At 36.6% G+C, this 21,404-nt stretch overlaps 5 protein-coding genes across 5 annotated transcripts; all 5 read left to right on the top strand.

The window, feature by feature from the left end:
• The first annotated feature begins 836 nt into the window (after positions 1-836).
• LOC135146741 (ATP-dependent DNA helicase PIF1-like) lies at positions 837-2,255 on the top strand. Its single transcript, XM_017394251.2, has one exon. It carries the CDS (start codon positions 837-839, stop codon positions 2,253-2,255), a length of 1,419 nt encoding a protein of 472 aa, XP_017249740.2.
• A 678-nt stretch (positions 2,256-2,933) lies between these two features.
• Positions 2,934-6,411, top strand: LOC108220471 (protein trichome birefringence-like 43). The gene is made up of 5 exons (XM_017394250.2): positions 2,934-4,097; positions 4,306-4,477; positions 5,020-5,195; positions 5,385-5,543; positions 5,959-6,411. The coding sequence occupies exons 1-5, from the start codon at positions 3,817-3,819 to the stop codon at positions 6,254-6,256; spliced, it is 1,086 nt and encodes a 361-aa protein (XP_017249739.1). The 5' UTR covers positions 2,934-3,816; the 3' UTR covers positions 6,257-6,411.
• A 1,310-nt stretch (positions 6,412-7,721) lies between these two features.
• LOC108220007 (protodermal factor 1) lies at positions 7,722-9,836 on the top strand. The gene is made up of 3 exons (XM_017393636.2): positions 7,722-7,956; positions 8,095-9,238; positions 9,372-9,836. The coding sequence occupies exons 1-3, from the start codon at positions 7,794-7,796 to the stop codon at positions 9,706-9,708; spliced, it is 1,644 nt and encodes a 547-aa protein (XP_017249125.1). The 5' UTR covers positions 7,722-7,793; the 3' UTR covers positions 9,709-9,836.
• A 4,433-nt stretch (positions 9,837-14,269) lies between these two features.
• On the top strand, positions 14,270-17,100 carry LOC108222478 (cytochrome P450 CYP72A219-like). The gene is made up of 5 exons (XM_017396400.2): positions 14,270-14,546; positions 14,763-14,983; positions 15,805-16,049; positions 16,169-16,553; positions 16,675-17,100. The coding sequence occupies exons 1-5, from the start codon at positions 14,270-14,272 to the stop codon at positions 17,098-17,100; spliced, it is 1,554 nt and encodes a 517-aa protein (XP_017251889.2).
• A 1,021-nt stretch (positions 17,101-18,121) lies between these two features.
• On the top strand, positions 18,122-20,432 carry LOC108221286 (exopolygalacturonase). Its single transcript, XM_017395175.2, has 4 exons — positions 18,122-18,640; positions 18,788-19,093; positions 19,216-19,728; positions 19,968-20,432. Exons 1-4 carry the CDS (start codon positions 18,488-18,490, stop codon positions 20,193-20,195), a joined length of 1,200 nt encoding a protein of 399 aa, XP_017250664.1. The 5' UTR covers positions 18,122-18,487; the 3' UTR covers positions 20,196-20,432.
• Positions 20,433-21,404: the final 972 nt, after the last annotated feature.

The raw sequence follows: 21,404 nt of genomic DNA on the forward strand, positions 1-21,404 counted from the left end.
TTATCTAACCGTCGGACATGCAAGATGACCGGGGAAATTTAGACAATAAAACTTTAATGTCCGAAAAGAAAACCGGCCTTCTTCCAAGAATCCTGAAAATAAAACAATAGAAACAAAAAGAATATAAGTCGATATATTTAACATATTACATCAAAATATTCCCACAATCATGATAACTCATGATTGAGACAATTAAGCTCTTAATTAAGGCATAATAATAAAATATTAATATCCTTAATTAAGACACAATTAACGCCCTCAAATAAGGCCCAATTAACGCCCTCAATAAAGAGGCATAATTTACCCCCTCAATAATTGAGGCACAATTTATGCCCTCAATAAAGAGGCATAATTAACGAGACACAATTACCGCCCTCAGTTAAGGCACAATTAGCGCGCTTTCCTTTCTGAAACCGGATCCCGTCCGGAAACCGCCGTCACCGCCACCATCGGCCACCACCGCTATGCTATCGATCAAGTTGCCTCGTCGTATGCTGGAGACATTTATTAATAGACAATCCGTTATTACAAACTCCTGGACTCCTGGTTTATAAATTTGCTAAATGCAGTTTACTTGGTCCCAACTATGATAGATTCGTGGGTGGTCCAAACCAAGGAGTTCTAGGTACAATCTTAACAACCCCTCACTGTCTTTTTCCTTATTGCCTATCATTATCTTTTGAGGTTTTTTGCGCAAATCTTGAATACCCAATTGCTACAAATTATGTATAGTAACTTTCTTGACAAATTATGAAAATGGTTTGGTGAGAATGTGAAAAATTGTTTGTGTTAATGATATGAAGTCAATCTCTTTTTCTATAGCAACATATCGATATATGAGCACTAAAACTGTAAACCTAAAAGTTAAATTGCCTGGTAGGAAGAGGTTTAAATGGACTGATGAGCAGAAACAAGTTCTTGATAGTGTATCTAAAGGGCAGTCTGTATTCATATCTGGGTCAGCTGGTACTGGTAAAACAGTTTTATTAGAGCAAATTATTAAGCAATTAAAGAAAATTCATGGCCGGTCTCGGGTTGCTGTGACAGGGTCCACTGGAGTGGCAGCGTGTGCCATTCGAGGGCAGACCCTTCATTCTTTTGCTGGGGTTGGGTTGGGAGAGGGTGATAGTCGGATTTTGATTGATACTGTTGTTGGTGATAGATGTGCGTACAGGAGGTGGAACAAAGTTAGGGCTTTGGTTATAGATGAAATTAGTATGATTGATGCTAACTTTTTTGACAAGCTTGAATTTGTCGCTAAGAGTGTTAGAGATGAATCTAAAATGTGGGGTGGGATACAAGTAGTTGTGAGTGGGGATTTCTGTCAGTTACCTCCAGTTAATAGTAAGTGTTTGGACATGGGAGAATACGCGTTCGAAGCTGAATGCTGGGATCAGAGCTTTGATGTGCAATTTGAGCTTACCACTGTATTTAGACAGGCTGATGCTCAACTTATAAAGTTACTGCAGAGTATACGAAAAGGAGAGATTGATCAGGATGACTTGCAACTCTTAGAGAAAGTTTCTGTAAGAACAGAGCCAGATCCTTCTATTCCCCGTTTCTTTCCTAGGAATGATGATGTATGCAAGGTGAACAGGAACCGTTTAGAAAGCTTAGGCAAGGAAATTTACGTCTTCCTTGCCCTTGATGAGGGTGCTGACAAATGGAAGAGACAGCTTAAAAATGTAATTGCACTGGATGAGCTTGAAATCTGTATAGGTGCGAGGGTGATGTTAAATAAGAATCTGGATCCTCGAAGGAAATTTGTTAACGGTGCCACTGGTACTGTTGTAGGTTTTAAACACAATGTTCCATCATTTCAAGATATTTGCAAATGTCATATTCTACCTATAGTTGAATTTGATTCAGTACCTGGTCATTGGATCGTTGAGCCGGAAGAATGGGTTGTAATGAATGGAGAAGTGGCGGTTGCTAAAAGAAAGCAAATACCCCTTATGCTTGCATGGGCTTTAAGCATTCACAAGTGTCAGGGCATGACTCTCGACCGCATTCATACTGATCTTTCTCGTGCTTTTGGTTACGGGATGGTTTATGTTGCACTTTCACGTGTCCGAAGTTTAGATGGCCTTCATATATCTGGTTTCTGTCCTTCAAAGATCAAGGCTCACCCAAAAGTTCTGCAGTTCTATAAAAGGTTTAAAAAAGATGAAGATGGAAATTTGAGACTCGAGCGAGATGTTGCAAGCAAAGCCTGCAGTAAAGAAGTAATATTATTGGATTATAAGAGTATCTAAAAAGACAAGTGAAAATCAAACATTTGTTTGTAAAGTATCTCTGTTCTTAATTTAGAGACCAACTTGAAATATCTTGAAGCTTCCTAAATTTACAATTTGGGTTATTGTGTTTGTTAATTTTCTTATTTTTTAATTCCATCTTCCCAATGTATTGCTAGTTCATGTTTGATTAATATGAATTGTTATCAAGTATGCTGAAACTGGGGCTGCTATCTGCTATTGTGTGCCCAACCTAGCCTGTGATTTCGTATTGAAACTTTAAACAGTTTCGATCTCCCTGAAACTTTTCTAGTTGACTAGTTCTTCCTGTCATACAACTTTCATTCTAAATAATTTTATTTGTGATTCCATCCTTATATAGTGTAAATGTGGCCTAAACTGCACTGCAGACCCTTGGTCTCAAAGGTCCTTTACACTCCTCTCCCCTGTACTGCTTTCTGCTGGAATCATTTTTGTCCCCGGAAGTTTTACGTGATTGCTTCGCCTTGTCAAATACTGTCAATACAAGGGCATCTGGGGGCTTTTACGACCAGCTATTCCGCATGTTTTGTTCAGTGTCTCTGCCTTGTTTCATCTGCAAAACCTATACATGCTTTTCCTTTTCCCCTTCATTTATGGAAACCAACTTGTGGGTAGTTATATAATTTTAATAGAAGTAAATGTTTAGTTGTAAACCTCATAAAACGTTATGTATAACTTGTTTGATTACTGACGTAAGATGCAATAGAGTAAACTTTGTCGCGACATACAGAAGAGCTTCTGAACATAAACTTCATTACAACATACAAGAGAGCTTCTAAACATATATGGATTAGCGGTGTTAGTATCTCCTTAAAAGGGCTTCGTGTCTTGGAAGTTATAGCAGCACCTTTACCAGAAAAGCTACCAGGCTTCCTTACGCGGAAGAGACTATGGCATTCAAACAAAAGAAATATCTGTTATTCTTTTGCGCCAGATTCCTTCTCATAGCTGTCAGACTTTTGGCCTCTTGACTAGTAAAGATGACAAGGAGAGTGCAGGCAAACTATGTTGCAAATAGAAAGTATATATAGCACTCGTACCGTATCCTTTACAAATTTGACATGGTTTTCACTTTTCATCAATCTGGGGAAGCAAATTGGTCCTCGGCTCAAAGGGTTACACTGGTACAGAATATAGAACTGATATGATTCACTACTCAATATGGAGAAGCACGACTGAGGATCTCCAGAGACCATATTCTATGAGAGAAGTAGTGTTTTTCACAAGAAGCTGCAGTCACTGAGTCTTTAAAAATTTCACCTCATGAGGAAATACACTTTTGACTTCAAGAAGCTGCACATGATAGAATTGAGATAATGTCATTTCCAATCAGTGAACATATAAAATTCTAAACGACATAAACAATAAATAGTCGTCTCAAATTGTGTGGCTGCTAGTCAGATTTAAACTAACCTGGTGGAGTAATGCTCACCCGATCAGTGCACGACTGCACGTATAAAGAATATCTGAGCGAGCTAATATATAATTCTGAGAGATCATCTCAGTTCTCTCGGCCCTCTTTCTCATCAGATCTGATCATATGGATGCTGCAGCAAGCATTTTAGCTGCACTCCTCCTGCTCATCATTCAGTGTCCGCATCACTTGATTCTTCAAATAAACGGAGAGTCAAATGTTGAAAGCATAAACAAACAGAAGTGCAACATATATCAAGGAAGATGGGTGAAAGACAATTCATATCCCCTTTATGATCCAAACAAATGTCCTTTCTTAGAAACCTCATTCACTTGCCAGAGAAACGGCCGCCCTGATAGATTCTATCTCCAGTATAGGTGGCAGCCCTTCGCATGCAACTTACCAAGGTACGACGAACATCCTACTTAATGTATGCACTGTTGATGGTAGAATCATGATTCCAACTTAACTGGAGTTGAAACAATACAAGAATGAATATTGATAATACTGCTGGATTTCTTTGTCAAATTTTCGTGTTCTGCCTTGCTCCTCCTGGTTGATTCTCCATGTATAGTAATTATTCTTTAACAATTGTTGATCTTATTGTGTTTGTAGGTTTAGTGGCAGAAATTTCTTGCGAAGCTCTAAAGGAAAGCGCATCATGTTCATTGGGGATTCGATTGGTCTGAACCAATGGCAGTCTCTGAATTGCATGCTTCATTCTGCTGTTCCTCAAGCTACATACACCTTAACCAGAAACAAAGGCCTCTCCACCTTCAAATTTACGGTACGTCAGAAAACATCTATGTTTCCTTGATACAGCTATATCCTTGACATATTTCATAAGAAATGTCAGAAAATGTTTAGCTCTCTTATAGAATAATACTGTGCACATTTTCGTCGAGGGTATTATTTTTAATATCAGTAGAAGTCGGTCCTAATCTTTATTAGTACGTTTAAGAGGCTTGCACTGCACTTTATACAACTGTGATGAACCCTTAAAACCATGATTTGTCATTATCTGACACCTTAAGATTTCGGAAGAATTAAGTAACAGAGCTATTAAATTTGAATTTCGTATTAGTCGTAATATATTGACGGACGACAATGTTCAGAACGGTGCCTGTGTTAGATCTGAGCCCGAATGATGAGGCAGGGACAGCTAATTAATCTAATTATTTGGGGATTGTCAAAATATTCGTGTTTTTATTTCTATACAATGTATGTGTGTACTTGGAGCAATACTTTTCGAAAATCTCTTGTACTATTATAATGGAGTATTACAAAGTTTATAATCATCAAATATTATAAGCAAGTGCAATTTTCCAGGGTTTTGATCTGTCTGTGATGCTACTGAGGAATGCGTTTTTGGTTGACCTTGTAAGCGATAAAAGAGGACGCGTTTTAAAGCTTGATTCAATAAATATTGCAAGCACATGGAAAGGAATGGATACATTAATTTTCAACACCTGGCACTGGTGGCTTCTCACCGGAAGACAGCAGCCGTAACCTTCTTCCAACCCCTGCTACTACAATTTTACCTTTTCTTTTTACATTTCTGATGTTCGAACTCTCGACAAACTGTTATTAAATTATAGGTTAATCTAAAAATATAAGAACAATAACACCAATGTAATGTTTCGGTGGAAATAGTAGCTTTTTTATGTCTGATATTTCGATGTTTCGAGTTGCAGATGGGATTTGATTGAAACTGGAAACAAAATTTATAAAGACATGGATCGGTTAGTAGCTTACGAAAAAGCGTTGAATACATGGGCTAGATGGATAGACAAAAATGTTGACCAAAAGAAAACAAAGGTTTTCTTTCAAGGTGTTTCTCCGGATCATGCAAGGTAATGTTATGGCAATTTTGTTTTCAGCTTTTCACTGGTGTTTAGTATATTTTTGTTAGTACTGAACAATATTTGTTATTGTATATAAGATTTTGGATCTTTCTCTATACACGTTAAGATTTTAGATGAACTAATTTCTTAACATATTACATGAGCTCGGTTTAGGAGAGACTCGTTTTGATTGGGGTTGGACAATGTTTGTTGTAGCACAAGATCGTTTTGGAATCTTTTTCTAAACACCTCAACAATATTTTAATGAGCTCGTTATTTTAGTCGAACTTGAGTCTCTTGTCAGTCTGAACTCTAATATCATGTTTATGGATAACTTTTCATAGAAACTTTAAGGTGTTAGGAGTTTATCGGATATTGTATTTAAAAGTTATTTTAATGGTGTTTATGTAAATATGACATGCAGAGATTGGTCAAAACCAAGTTGGAAAAATTGCAATGGGCAAAAGCAACCATTCTTAGGAAGGAGCAAGTATAAAGGAAGTCCACATCCAGCTCAAGTAATATTAGAAAGGGTATTAAACAAGATGTCAACCAAGGTTGATCTACTTGACATAACAACATTGTCACAGCTGAGGAAAGATGGCCACCCCTCAGTCTTCGGCTATGGAGGCCATCGCGGCATGGACTGTTCCCACTGGTGTCTCCCTGGAGTTCCTGATACTTGGAATCAACTACTTTATGCTTCTCTGTTCCAAGATTGAGCTTCTTTTCTTTCATTTTTATACTTGATTTGTTACATGTTGCGCAGACATAAATATTTTGTATAGATATCCAAATGTTCTGTAAATGAAAGAACAATTCATCTCTGAAAAATGCTTATATACCAACCTTTTATGTATCAAATATTCTCAATGTCCATCTGACACTGTAAAGATCCATAAACAGTATTTGCATCAGAGCATCTCTGAGGAAGCAGCTAAAATTGTTAGCTATATTAATATACCATTCTTTTATGTAACAAAGAAACTCAATGTCCAGAAGCTGTGCTGAGAACATATACTTAATTGTACACTGTAAAGATCTTTTGGCATAAGAAAATTAGGTCTATTGGTATCATTCGATAGGGAATTAAGAGAAGAACACATTGTTGACATGAATTATTATTTATTAAACAACACCACCAAATTCGTGATGAAATAGAAATTTTTTTATCTTCTTAAAGCATACTAAATCCGTAAGTTAAAAAAATATAAAGAAATGTGCCAAATCTCATTAAGCAAAAACTTTGACATGCTATAAATTTATATATGCACAATCAACCATGCTCAGACTTGGAGGAATAAAAGAGTCAGGCAATCAGAATACCAAGCACACCCAGAGAGCCTGATTACATCAAAAGACTCCAAGTAGGCCTAGAAGGTCTCCAAAAACTACTTGAAAACACCTCCATCTTTTTATCTCATTTCTCAAGTGTAACGTACCTGATATTGATTTTTATCTTGCACACAATTGTTGCATCTTAGAAGAAAGGGCGCCCGTGTGTCGCTCAACTAATTCTATTTAATATCCTCTTCAGGTTTTTGTAGAATAGAAGAGAAAATTTCGAAAAAAAGGGGATACCAGGGGATATTATCAAAGTTTAGCTTCTTACCGTCTCACTTTTCGCTCTGCTGTCATAGTGTGGCAACGTTAGGGGCCATTGCCATATTTATGATCACCTAACTCCCTGTCCTGCTATCATGTAGCATGTATGCATATACTTCAAACTTACCATCCAGATTTGCAAATTATCTTGTATGTCTGGTTTAGTTTCATTGTTTGAACGTGTTCAATTATAGAATCAAATTTTGTCGCAATAATACAAAGAGGAGCCGAACTTGTTGTCTGAGATGCACTCCGGACAAAATGAAGAGTAGGCTTAAGCGAACATTCATGCTCTGTTAAATAATCTAACAAACGGAGAAAAGTTTTATTACAGTGATTTACAACCAAGATTACATTGTATACGTCGAACTGATAACATTCAAAGCTAAGATTGTTTCGTGTTCAGGGACTATACTTAAGTTTGGAGATCTTTTTCTGAAAGTTTTTTTTTGACAGTAATCCATCTCAATTATTTGTAAAACGGTAATAGTAAGAACTGGTACCTTAAATGCTTTCTGCAGGGCCTTCAACTAACCACATGCTGCCTGACCAACTAGTATTTACTTTCACCCATTATATATTCACTCGTCTGCTCAACATCATTCTCACAGTCTTCCACTTTTCAGTCTTTTACTGCAGAATTGGAATAGAAAGATGGCGAGGGATAAGTACAGGCAGGTTTCTCTGCTTGTTTTCGGTTTGATTGCAGGGCTTATTTCTCAGAACTTGGTGATTCCTGTAATGTCTGCTGCAACTCTTGAAGATCAAAAAACTTATTACTCTCCAGACCCACATGGTGGAAATAGTCACCACGGAGGTATGAAATCTGTCGTATTAATATGCTATCTTAGAAACATGCAAATATCATTTATCTGGACTGTATTGAAGGAAGATTTGGAACAATGTAAGATGTTAAAACTATGTGTTGCTGATATATACAATATGTTGGTTTCAGGTTCTCACCATACACCATCACACGGCTCAGGAGGCGGACATGGAAGTTCACCACACCATCATAAGACACCATCACATGGAAGCTCAACGCCTTCCAACTGCGGAACTGGAACACCATCGAGTGGTGGACATCATCATTCTACACCAACTCATGTTCATAACCCGCCCACTGCCACTCCTAGTACCCCTTCCACACCAACACATGAAAGCCCTCCAATCATTGACCCAGGAACTCCAACACCAACGTATGGAAGCCCTCCAACAAATGAAAGCCCTCCAACCATTGACCCAGTAACTCCTTCAACACCAACATATGGAAGCCCTCCAACAACAGAAAGCCCTCCAAGCATAGCCCCGGAAACTCCTTCAACACCAAGTACTGGAAGCCCTCCCACCATAGATCCTGTGACTCCTTCGACCCCAACATATGGAAGCCCTCCAACCATTGACCCAGTAACTCCTTCAACGCCAACATATGGAAGCCCTCCAACAACAGAAAGCCCTCCAAGTATAGCCCCAGAAACTCCTTCAACACCAACTACTGGAAGCCCTCCCTCCATAGACCCTGTGACTCCTTCAACACCAACATCCAGTAGCCCTCCAATAATAGAGAGCCCTCCAAGCACAGTCCCTGAAACTCCTTCAACACCAACATCCGGAAGCCCTCCAACTATTGACCCAATAACCCCTTCTACACCAACATATGGAAGTCCAACAACTCCATCAATTGACCCTGTTACCCCTTCAACACCAACTTATGGAAGCCCTCCATCAGTCGACCCAGTTAGCCCTTCAACACCAACATATGGAAGTCCAACTACTCCATCCGTCGACCCAGTTACTCCATCTACACCAACATATGAAAGTCCAACAACTCCATCAATTGACCCTGTTACCCCTTCAACACCAACTTATGGAAGCCCTCCATCAGTTGACCCAGTTAGCCCTTCAACACCAACATATGGAAGTCCAACTACTCCATCAGTTGATCCAGTTACTCCTTCTACACCAACCTATGGAAGTCCGACTACTCCATCCATTGATCCAGTTAGCCCTACAACACCAACATTCGGAAGCTCGCCAACTACTCCATATATTGACCCTGGAACCGGCATTGATCCAAATTCATCACCCTTTCCGTGCATGTAAGTCAGCATAATAAAATTTAGGGGCCAAGTTATCACTAACAGTATATAACTCCTACTTTTGCCCAATTATAATGCTACACATATCATAACTATAGCTTTTAAAGAAATGTTATAATCTCAAATATTGCAGTTACTGGAGTACTCACCCAACATTAATATGGGGTCTCTTCGGCTTCTATGGCACAACCTTAGCAGGAGCATTTGGCTTACCTGGCGGGGGCACAGGATTCGGGCCTCAACTCAATTTGGTACAAGCACTTTCAAACACCCGTAACGATGGATATGGGGCGCTGTACAGAGAGGGGGCAGCTTCTTTGCTGAACTCCATGGCTATCAAGAGGTTTCCTTTCACAACCAATCAAGTGAGAAATAGTTTTATTTCCTCACTTGGTTCCAACTTAGCTGCAGCAGAACAAGCACGTAAATTTCAAATGGCCAATGAGGGACAGCTGAAGCTCAAAAACTAGTTAACTACTAAGACTTATTGCTCTTAATGCTTTGTATTAGATATTGTGTGTTTATTTTCTTTTTAATGCATTTTCTGATGTAAAATAATATTATGAAGGATAATGATATATTGAATTTGATTTTGTCAGTCATGCTATGTCAACAAAGAGCACTAGATGTTATTACTTTCCTATAAATGGTCATGACAAGGCATTTTCGGTTAGGCCGTAAATTCGGTCTAAAAATATCAAGAGCCAGCAAAAAGCTTATTTTCTGTTAAGCTGTAAATTCGGTCTGAAAAGATCGAGCAGCCAGCAAGAAAGCTTACTCAAGAGTACTCAACAACCGGCAATGAAATCTGCATCTATCATAAAAACAATTATGAACAGCAAAATGATGTCCAGTGCCAAGTAATTAAACAAAAAACTAGCCTCTGCCCAGATTTGAACTTCAGATTTTAGAGTTACTGTTTATCAAAAACCATCCTGAAAAGTAAAAATTGATGATCCGAGCAATTACAAAGAAAATGTAAACTTTTATGAAAACCAGCTGGTTGAAATTCAAGAGTAGTTCATTATTGGGACACAAGGCTGTTATATACTTATATGTCCTGATATGACATTTCAGCCAGCAACTTCTGATTATAATTACCTTACACGTTCAATTGTAAAATCGTAAAGTTAATTTATGCCAGAAATTAACATAGAGAGGTGTTACGTCCACAGAAAGTTCTACATAAACTTTTTACAGAGTGACGTGGCAATGCTAGGTGTACACGACTTGTCAGTCACTTTGTTTGGATATAGAAAAAATGTTGGATTTGAATTTCATTTGGAATCCAGGACATTCAAATACTAGTATTTAAAGCTGAGAATTTGAAATGACACCTCAAATCATGTCATTTGAAATCCAAAATTTGAAATGAAATACACATTCCCAAACGCAATCTTAATATAGTTGTCTTGGACTTTCTTAACTTCTTGTAAAGTGTATAAGATGAACTAGAATTTTCACTCCAAACAATTAAGTGACTTGTTAATTATAGTGTATACAATGGCTTTTAATTTGTACAATTAATGATATAAATGTGATAACATGTCCTCCATTGTCTAAAGTACGAAAGGTCACATACAGTCAACCTATGTATCTGGCATATCATGCTTAAACTCGCATTCAAGACGATGGAAACTTCGCAAGTTTTTGCTTGAGCACGGAGCTGCAATCACATAAGCAACTGCAATATTCAGAGTAAGTATTACTCATTGAATTACTACATCAAGATAACCGAAAACTGCCTATGAGTATAACTAGAACTTAAGTATCAGTGCCAGCAAAATTATAATGAATGCACGCAGATCTTGCTTTCTGTCTTTTACCCCATGCTCTGCACCTGAACATTTAATGCCAGTGAGTGGTTTAATGAATCTGCTGATAATCAACTACAGCTAGGAAAAATATCATTTTCTTTTTTAATTTTTGAATGAGGTGTTAACATTATTTCTTCAGAATTTATTTGCATTCATGGCTGAAAGGAAATAATTTAATTTCTGCAGTTAATGAACACCAACCAAATCAGAGAGAGGGTGAAGTAATTGATAAGACCTCAGAAAAGTCACTGGAGGACAACTCATTTGAGTCGTGAGAATGAGTTGTAAGATGATCAATAATAATAGAGCTTACTGCAATTCGCACCCCTAGACTTCGGCCCAAAAACACTTTAGTATGCAAACTTTAGATAATTGCACTTCGTCATCCACATGTATTTTGTGCGCGGCAATTTGCAACCCTTCCGTCAATCTCCGTTAAATATTTATGTTTACCGTTACTTTAGGCGGGGTAAAATGGGAAAGCCGACTGCATGGGCCAAGAAAATGGCGATAAGGTGCAGATCAGAAGAGGGAAACACCAGGATCTCGTTTATGGGGTTGGTTCTGCAAGATTCCCAGACGTTTGGTCGGAATCGCGAGAAAAAGCGGCTGCGCCATCGAGTTCTTCGACTCTAGCGGGGCTCTACGTGCTGCCAACGTGAAAATTGAGGGCATGGTTCGACTGGAAATCACCTAAGCAATCTAATGGTACCATCCAATTGATCCCAGACTCAATAAATATGAAAATCCCAAAATTCAATCAAGAACATTCAAAGTTCTCGAAGAATCCTAATTCGAAAATCAAACAGCAATTTCACCATGTTATTGAAGTCCAAATCTGACGTATAATATATGAAAATTAGCAGGAAAGAATTATCTACAACATGCACCTCATCTTTTCTCCAGTTGATAAAACACAAAAAAAGTAAATTAGGTCTAATAAACATGAGATTAGGGCTTATATAAAGTAAATGGAGGAAGAAGACTATTAAAAGTGGATTTTCCCATTTTACCCTGCCTAAAGTAACGGTAAACATAAATATTTAAGGGAGACTGACGAAAGGTTGCAAATTGCCGCGCACAAAATACATGTGGGTGGCGTGGCGAAGTGCAATTATCTAAAGTCTGCATACTAAAGTGTTTTTGGATCGAAGCCTAGAGGTGCGGATTGCAATAAGCTCATAACTACACTAGTCAACTTTTGCACTATGTACTCAACGTCGGACTTATAAAATGGACTAGAGGGAATATATCGGATTAGTACCATAACCATAAACCATGTACTAGTAAGTATTGTTGTTGGCTTGTTGTCCTGTACACACTATTTTTCATGCTAAGATAAATATGAAGTTAGGTGCAGAATGCATGATGCCATATAATTTTAATTGATTTTAAGATATATGATCTCTTAACTAACCAGATCAGGACTTTGGTAAAGAGTTGGCATATGATATATATTTACAGCTCAGATCCAAGGAAAATTATTCTTGGCTTCAAACTTTGGTCAGGAAGTGTTGACATTATAGAATCTCTGTATATAGCGCCTTTTATTGACCACTTTGTTTGGAAGAATTGGTTATTAGGAGCATCTCCAACGGTGGGGACATCTCCAATGGTGGGCACCCTTCAAGAGGTGCCAATTTTGACACATAACTCAAAATATTATTTTTATATTCACACTCTTCCAAATCATTTTTAGCACATTTTTTTTCAAAATACACTCCAATGGTTGGCACTCTAAAATGCTAACTTTATTAATAGAGAAATAATATTTTATGTATTATTAGGACCACAAATCTATATTTTATATATTATTGGGATAACAAATGAAGTTGGCACCCTACTTTATGCGTTGTCGACTTTTGGCACCTCAAAGTGGCACCCATGCCAACTCACTTGACACCCCAGTCGCATCTCAAGATCTCCAATGAAGGTGCGAACGAGAGTGCTGGTCCATGTCATGCCACATGATATTGGCATCCTCTCGGCACCTCCCATTGGAGAAGCTCTAGGAGAAGCTCTAGGACAATGTTTCACATTGTTTTTTCACAGCTATATGTTGTGTGTTTCCAAGTATTGTTTTTGCAAAAGGACACGTGAGTTGTTTCATATGTGATTGAAGAGGTCTCAGGTTTTTTGGCAAAGGTAAAGTTTGCGCCTTGCCAAAGAAGAGTTTATTATGGGCGTTGGGCCTCAGCCCACCAAAAGAGAGTCTAACCCCAAGAGTAGGCTCATAAAAGAAAGCCCACACAACCAACTGCTATAAAAAGTGCCTGGAGAGAAAGGAGAGAGATAATTTTTTCTGAAATAATTTTTTTTATTTTTTTCAAATAACGAATATGAAACATTTTTTAATATTTATATTCAAAAATATATATTTTTTTAGAAAAATAGAGACTTATTTTTCATAGTGTGTAGAACGGTGAAGAAAATGTATATAATTAAATGGGATAGGGGAGTACTGTTGTTTGTCTTTGTGCTCTGCACTCAAAATTTTATTCAAAATTTTTACCTTTTATTGCATTAAATTTCTATCATATTTTTTCTCAAAAGGCTTTTCATTATAATTTATAAATTTGTTAAAAAAATTATTATTGATTATAAATGATTTAATTTAAATATTATATATATTTTATATCATGTATTTTGAAATATATTATAAATACTGATCATCCCGTAAACAGTACTCTCTCCGTCCTTTTTTAGTTGTCACATTTATAATTTTTGATCAAAAATTACAAGTCACTCTTTCATTATTTTAAAAAACTGAAAATTAAATTTTGAAATAGATTAAAAATTATTTCTAATGATATATATTTTTTATTTTATCAATTAATAAAATATCAATAAATTTTAATTAAATTTTGGTCAATTTAAACGGCACAAAATCACAATATGTTACTTCTCAGTTCAGTTTTACCTGGACAATTGATCATTCTAGTAGGACCTATTTTAGCCCTTCATACCCCTATTTTGTCTGATCATGCCTAAATTCGACTATGATTATAAATAGAACATATCTGAGCCCAATACCTATAGAACCTTCGAGGGAGGGCCATAATAATGATAAATATGGCTTGCTCATCCATGATCCAACAACTAATAACAACTAATAACCGAGGTCACCATCTGGACTACTAAACATGCACAAATATAGGTGGTGGACGTATGTTTCTATTTTCTACCAAATTATTTTTCTCCATCACAAACCCTCATGGAGCTTGAAATGCAGAAAGTGATAACAAGCCTATTTGCCGTATTGCTGGTTTTTATAGGATGGAGAACATTGAACTGGGTGTGGATACGGCCTAAAAGGCTTGAGAAAATTCTGAGAAAACTAGGCTATAAAGGAAACTCCTACAGGCTTTTATTTGGTGACTTGAAAGATCTTGCTGCTGCTAAACAAAGAGCTAAAACTAGTTCTATCAGTCTGTCTGATGATTTTCTGTACCGTGCAGCTCCCACTGTTTTTACTGCTACTCATAAGCATGGTACGTGAAATATTTTCTGTGTTTGTTTGGAGCAACTTATCAGATTCTGACTTGTAAGTTTGTTACACAAACGGTACGAGTAAACTGTTTGTGACTTATAAGCCAATCCAAACACTGCCAATTGTATGAAATATTTGGATTGTGTTCAACCAACAAGAGTGGGCAGCTGCCCCTGTTTTGAGCAATGACTAGTAAACCATTTTCACTTTGTTGCAGGTAAAAAGGCATTTTTATGGCTTGGACCGAAACCACTGGTATATATCTCAGAACCTGATCAAGTAAAAGAGGTACTAAATAAGTTTCATAACTTCCAGAAGCCGAGGGGAGGCAATCCTTTATCGGCATTGCTTGTCACAGGACTTATAGATGCGGAGGGTGATAGATGGACCAAACACCGTAGAATCATCAATCCTGCTTTCCATCTCGAGAAGTTAAAGGTCATCCCTCACATTTTATTATTGAATTTGTTAAGATAAATGTTCCATGGAATCAAACTAGTTCTGTTCTTGAACGTATAAAGTCCGTGCATGATACACATTAGATACACATCTTTTGGTAGGTAAGAAGATATATATTGATGCATGCCGTATAGCTAACCTAATAAGGGCTTATTTTTATAGAAAAGTACATAAAACGGTATTTTTTTCTAAAACAAGCCCTTATTTTTCTGTCAAATAACGAATATGAAACACTTCTTTAATATTTATATCAAAAAAACTACAAAAAAATGGCATTTTTTTAAAGAAAAAATAAGAACTTGTTGTTTAAAATGAGAGGTTGCCAAACAGGCCCTTGTCTTGTTCACCAGTCCGACGAGACTGTACAGGCCTGTTCCTCACTGTCGCACTTGTGCATGGCACGAACACAACAAGCCTAAGAGTTTAACTTGGAATATGAAAACCTGTTCCATAAAACTCGTGACTAAAAAGATTTAGCACTTTCGGAGAAAGACTGTCTATATTGCTTTGTGTTTGAAAATCTTCAAATAGGTTGCAAGCAATCATCACTGTTCAGACACTGCATAACTTAGTCAGTTAGTCTTGATAAAGGGGTTCCGAACCCTGCACACCAGTAATATGTTGTGTTAGTATGGAAATAATTCGGATCATCTAATTACTAGTAGGCAGTAGGAGATATAAGTCTCTTTTGCATACTTAGTTATCAATTAGAGGATTTCAGCAGTTGTAAACCAAGAACAATATCTCAGTGTCGGACTGAAAGCTGATTGGTATTATTTCTGATATTTATACAAATACAGAATATGTTGCCAGCCTTTTACTTAAGTTGCAATGATATCATGAAGAAATGGGAGGAAATGGTTTCTGCACAAGGTCAATGCGAGGTGGATGTATGGCCTTATATTGAAACATATACCAGTGATGTCATTTCACGTACAGCATTTGGCAGTAGCTATACCGAAGGATCAAAAATATTTGAACTCCAGAAAGAACAATCTGAGCTTGTAATGCCACTTTCACAATCAGTGTACCTTCCTGGAATGAGGTTATTTTCAAACTTTTTTTCTGTGCTTCTGTTTTTCTTTCAGCATGTCGCTGATAGTCTGATACCATCCATTTGAGTGACCTCCTTTCTTGCCTGAGTACCAATATTTTTTACTGCAGATTTTTGCCAACAAAAAGAAACAAAAGGATAAAGGAGATTCACAATGAGGTGAGCATTGCTCTAAGGAGTATCATTAACAAGCGTTTGAAGGCAATGGAAGCGGGAGAAGGTATCCAGAACGACTTGTTGGGTATATTATTGCAATCAAATTCTGAAGAAATTAAAGCAAATAAAAATATGAAATCTGGATTGAGTGTTGATGACATTATTGAAGAGTGTAAGCTCTTCTATTTGGCGGGACAAGAGACAACCTCAACTCTACTTGTTTGGACATTGATTTTATTGAGTCAGCATACAGAATGGCAAGAGCGCGCCAGAGAAGAGGTTTTGCATACCTTTGGAAACAGAACACCAGATATTGATGGCTTAAATCACCTCAAAGTTGTAAGTTTCACGCCTTCATTAACAATATTAAGGAAATGTGGGTATGGTATCATTTTATGAGCTTGTGTAAACTTGAATATAGCCTAACACTGAATTTTTTTTATGTTGTTTGATTTTGCAGCTTAATATGATTTTGCTGGAGACGCTTAGATTATACCCTTCAGGAGTTGTCCTTGGTCGATCTATTTCTGAAGATACAAAATTAGGAGATACGATCCTTCCTGGCGGAATACTACTACATCTGCCAGTCATACTGTTGCATCATGATAAAGAGATCTGGGGTGATGATGCTAAGGAATTCAAGCCAGAGAGATTTTCCGAAGGTGTGCTCAAGGCAACAAAGGGGAAAGCAGTATTCTTTCCTTTCAGCATGGGACCTCGGGTTTGCATTGGACAGAATTTCGCAATGCTGGAGTCCAAATTGGCAATAGCCATGATACTGCAACGCTTTTCTTTCGTGCTTTCCCCATCCTATATACATGCTCCTTACACCATCATTACTCTTCATCCTCAATATGGTGCTCCCTTGACTCTAAAAGCATTATAGAGAAATTTTACTTGTATGAGTAGTTGGTGAAGTCTGATTACACGGGGTTTGTGTCTACGTTCTCTTGTATCATTGTCAAAGTTTAGTTCCCTTTTTCATGAAAATACAATACTTAATAAGTAGTACATGCACTTTTTTGTTCGCCATTGCTGCAGTGTTACTTGAGGATATCTTTCTGTTAATTTCAGAGTTCTGCAATGAACGATTCCTTAATCGAAATCTTATAGTTTCGAAAAGCAAGACACCATTAGATCTTACTTCCTATCTACTACCTTTGTTGAATAGTAAATAAAAACATGGATTCAAACATATCAAACACAGAATCCATCAGTATATCCATGGACTGAAAATGCACAGAACATGTCTAAGTTAAAGTGTTATTACCCCTGCTTTCACTTTGACACGTTCAACTGGGATTTTATAATCTATGGATTGTATCCGATATTGATTTTATACGAATTCGAGATAAAATGCCGTAAAGTTGATATAGATTCTTTAGAACTTAAGCATAAAACTTCAAAATCACATAGATTTTGGTGGAATTTCAAAAAGCTCAAAATACACTAAATAATGCGACAACATCCATCATTCTACGAAGTCCAAAAAATTCCATCAGTATTTGAATACCAATCGAATATCATCGAATTTTTAAGTATAATTTAAAATGTCAATTGAATGCCACCAAATTTTATAGTATAATTTAAAATCCAAGATTCAATATATTTTTTAAAATCCGAGTTAAATATTCCCGGATTTCATAAATAAATAAAAATCTTTAAAATCTTAATCAAGTACACCCTGTAATTTCTACCATCTACTGTTACATTTTTCATGCTTGGACAAATCTGTCCAAAAAACTGATGGATCCAATGTCTCTTTTAAGTACATTCAATAACCGACAGCTTATACCATTTGAACTGATGCTAAAAGTCAGATTTGTAGCGGTGAAACTGATGGCCAATATGCAAAATAAATGAAATAGAAGAAAAAATAAGTAATGACTTTTTAAGACTTGGAACAATAAACTCTCTTCATAATGCTCTGCTTTTTATTGGGGATCATTAAGATGATTATTCTGTTTCCCTACAAATGCCATATACAGTACTAACTTAACAAACATATGAATTCTCCGTTTCAAGTATATTCACTCAATTTTTCCAACTCTGCCAGTGATATTTTCTTGACTAATATGGCTCCTGATGCTATAGCCAAAAACATTGTTTTTGTTATGTTCATAAAACAGATATCATCCAACTTTGATTCATTCAGTAGCAAATCTTCTCTGATAAGGGATTCTATAAATATGATTTTTCATCATTTCTCGCATGTTACCTATATAATTAAACAAATGTGGTAGAAAGATAAGTAGAATTTGAGTTCAGAAGAAATGGCTTCAAATGCATTTGTTTCAGAAATCATTGGTTTGCTAAGTTTCCTGGCATTGCTGTGCATATCTGATTCGAGCAAAGTTACACCAGACAAATTTTTTGATGTCCGAAGATATAGTGCAGTCTCTGATGGAAAAACAGACAACTCTCAGGTAAGAAAAATGAGATCGCGTTTGGCTTATCATATTTTTCAGAAATAAGTTACTTATTTTCATAAAAACAGGGGGGCAAACATGCCCTACGTTGTGTGTGAGCGCACACTTTTTTCACCAGTCGGTTCATATTTTTTTGATCTGCAGGCATTTCTTAAAGCATGGAGGGAAGCATGCAACTGTGATGGAAAATGTTGGGTTTCAGTTCCAAAAGGGACTTACAAGCTTGGAAATGTAGGTTTTGTTGGGCCATGCAAAGGGGTCACAGGATTTTTGATTCGGGGGGCTATTGTAGCTCCTACTGATCCAGCTCAGTTCACAGAGCGCTGGATCCTCTTTCAATATGTTGAAAACTTGTTGATCAAAGGTGGTGGCACACTGGATGGTCAAGGTGCTTCAGCTTGGCCACATAATGACTGTAGAATCAATCCTCATTGCAAGCCTCTTCCTGCTGTCAGTTGATTCTTGCACTTACTCTTATCAAATTACCTTCCTTTTTTCGCTATTTTGTTGTTTTATTACTAAAACAGACACAATGACACAATCTGTTTAATTTTGTTGTGTTTTTTGAACAGACACTGAGCTTTGATTTTGTCACTCATTCAAGAATCCACCACCTCAAGTCACTAAACAGCAAAAGTGTTCATTTCAACCTTTTCGCATGTAACAACATCACAATCAACAAAGTTGAACTGACAGCTCCTGCCGATAGCCCAAACACGGATGGCATCCGTATCGGACAATCAAACCACATCAAAATCTCACAGTCTGTAATTGGCACTGGAGATGATTGCATAGCCATGATCAATGGCGTTAGAAATGTCGTTATCTCTAATGTTTCATGTGGCCCGGGACATGGCATAAGTATAGGAAGCCTGGGAAGAGCTTCAAATGAACAAGTTCATGATATAAAAGTACTCAACTGCAACATCAGCAACACTCAAAATGGCCTGAGAGTCAAAACATGGGCACCCTCATTTTCTGGCATGGTTTCAAATTTGACATACCAAAACATTTTAATGAATGAAGTGAGCAACCCCATCATATTTGATCAAAACTATTGTCCAAACCGTAGCTGCAGTAAGAAGGTAAAAATTCTGTTTTTCAGCATATATCTTGCTCTGCAAATTTTTAACGCATTTTATTCATAGGCATACTTGTTAAAGTCTTCCTCTACCACCTTAAGATTTTAGATAAAATGGTTGCTCAATATGGTATCACATATCAATTCTGTTAGGGTCTTCCTCTAACACCTCGAGGTCGAGCTGATTACTTAACATGGTAATCTTTCAATATGGTAAACTAATTACAATGTTCATATATTCAGGCGCAATCACGTGTAAAAATTAGCAATGCCACATTTAAGAATATAAGAGGGACATCAAGGTCGAAAATCGCCGTGAATTTCCAATGTAGCGGAGTTGAGCCATGTGACAGAGTAACGCTAGATAACATCAACTTGGCATACCATGGCCCCGGAGGACCAGCAGAGTCTTTATGCAGGAATGTTAAAGGAACTTCAACCGGGACACAGCGGCCTCCAGCTTGTTTATAAACCAGGCAATGCTGTTTAGTTACTCAAGTCTCAGATTACAACATCAGCTCAACAATTGGGAGATACCAAAGGGAGTTTAAGACATTTTGGTTACGTTTTATAATTTTGTGACATTCAGTTAGAAAGTAAGGTTTTGTTTTTTTGAAGTTGAGAGAATTAATTCGATTCTCTGTGAAAGTAAACAGTCTAATGTTTGGATCCCGTCCAATCGTTTAAGGACCTTATAGAAGATTTAAACGGAGGCTTTTTAAGTTGATTAGCACTAAAGTTTTATATAATTATAATATTATATACATTTTTGGAGATTTTTTTATTATTCTATCATATATATACTTTTATAAAAATAGAATTTTTTTGAATTATATTATACTAAAAAAATGAGATTGACTTCATGGAAAAGAATGAAATATGAGTTATATGATCTACGTGATGAGAGGAAGTTTATGGGTTGTGAATGGACTTTGAAAGGTAAATATAAGATATATGGATTTATTGATAAATTTAAGGCTCTCCTAATTGTAAAAAGCTTTACACAGAAATGATGAATAGACTATCAACAAATATATTCTCTGGTTACAAAATTTACATCAATAAGAATTATATTGGCTTTAGTAGCTTGTCTTGATTTAAAACTTTGTTAGATGGATGTAAAAACTAAAAACAACTTATCCTAATATTTGAAGGATTTGAGGTCAAAGGATAACAAGTCAATAAAACAAGATCTGCAAGTTAAAAAGGTCAATATATGGATTTAAGCAAGCTTCTAGATATTGGAATATTAAGTTTCATGAAGTTATAATTCAACTTGATTTTATTAAGAATAAATTAGGAAATTGTGTCTATACTTTCAAAAGTTGGAGTTCTTTTACAATATTATCAGTACATGTAGATGATATACTGTTAGTAGGAAATGACAAAGATATGTTCAATAACATCAAATTGGAACTTAGCAACAAATTTGAAATGAAAGATATGGGTGAAGCCTCATATGTTCCACATAACAAGGGATAGAAAAAATAGAACGTTGAGTTTGAATCAAGAAAGTTATCTACATAAAATTGTTAATCAGTTTGGGATGCAGAATTGCAATCCGGCACCGACCCTGTTGGTTGTAACTTGTAAGGAAGGGACTAACACGTAGTAAAGATCTTGAACAGGAGCAAGAAACGTTGAATGTGTCATATGCCCAAGCGGTCGTAAGTTTATTAA

The sequence above is a fragment of the Daucus carota genome, chromosome 5 (assembly GCF_001625215.2).
Source record: "Daucus carota subsp. sativus chromosome 5, DH1 v3.0, whole genome shotgun sequence".
NCBI classification, from domain to species: domain Eukaryota; kingdom Viridiplantae; phylum Streptophyta; class Magnoliopsida; order Apiales; family Apiaceae; genus Daucus; species Daucus carota.

Coding starts and splice junctions, on each gene's coding strand:
- LOC135146741 (XM_017394251.2), top strand. CDS start 837: ATGAGCACTAAAACTGTAAACCTAAAAGTTAAATTGCCTGGTAGGAAG.
- LOC108220471 (XM_017394250.2), top strand. CDS start 3,817: ATGGATGCTGCAGCAAGCATTTTAGCTGCACTCCTCCTGCTCATCATT. Junction 4,478..5,019: donor TCTCCACCTTCAAATTTACG/GTACGTCAGAAA, acceptor GCAATTTTCCAG/GGTTTTGATCTGTCTGTGAT. Junction 5,544..5,958: donor GTTTCTCCGGATCATGCAAG/GTAATGTTATGG, acceptor TATGACATGCAG/AGATTGGTCAAAACCAAGTT.
- LOC108220007 (XM_017393636.2), top strand. CDS start 7,794: ATGGCGAGGGATAAGTACAGGCAGGTTTCTCTGCTTGTTTTCGGTTTG. Junction 7,957..8,094: donor TGGAAATAGTCACCACGGAG/GTATGAAATCTG, acceptor TGTTGGTTTCAG/GTTCTCACCATACACCATCA. Junction 9,239..9,371: donor TCATCACCCTTTCCGTGCAT/GTAAGTCAGCAT, acceptor CAAATATTGCAG/TTACTGGAGTACTCACCCAA.
- LOC108222478 (XM_017396400.2), top strand. CDS start 14,270: ATGGAGCTTGAAATGCAGAAAGTGATAACAAGCCTATTTGCCGTATTG. Junction 14,984..15,804: donor TCCATCTCGAGAAGTTAAAG/GTCATCCCTCAC, acceptor ATACAAATACAG/AATATGTTGCCAGCCTTTTA. Junction 16,554..16,674: donor GCTTAAATCACCTCAAAGTT/GTAAGTTTCACG, acceptor TTGATTTTGCAG/CTTAATATGATTTTGCTGGA.
- LOC108221286 (XM_017395175.2), top strand. CDS start 18,488: ATGGCTTCAAATGCATTTGTTTCAGAAATCATTGGTTTGCTAAGTTTC. Junction 18,641..18,787: donor GAAAAACAGACAACTCTCAG/GTAAGAAAAATG, acceptor TTTGATCTGCAG/GCATTTCTTAAAGCATGGAG. Junction 19,729..19,967: donor ACCGTAGCTGCAGTAAGAAG/GTAAAAATTCTG, acceptor TCATATATTCAG/GCGCAATCACGTGTAAAAAT.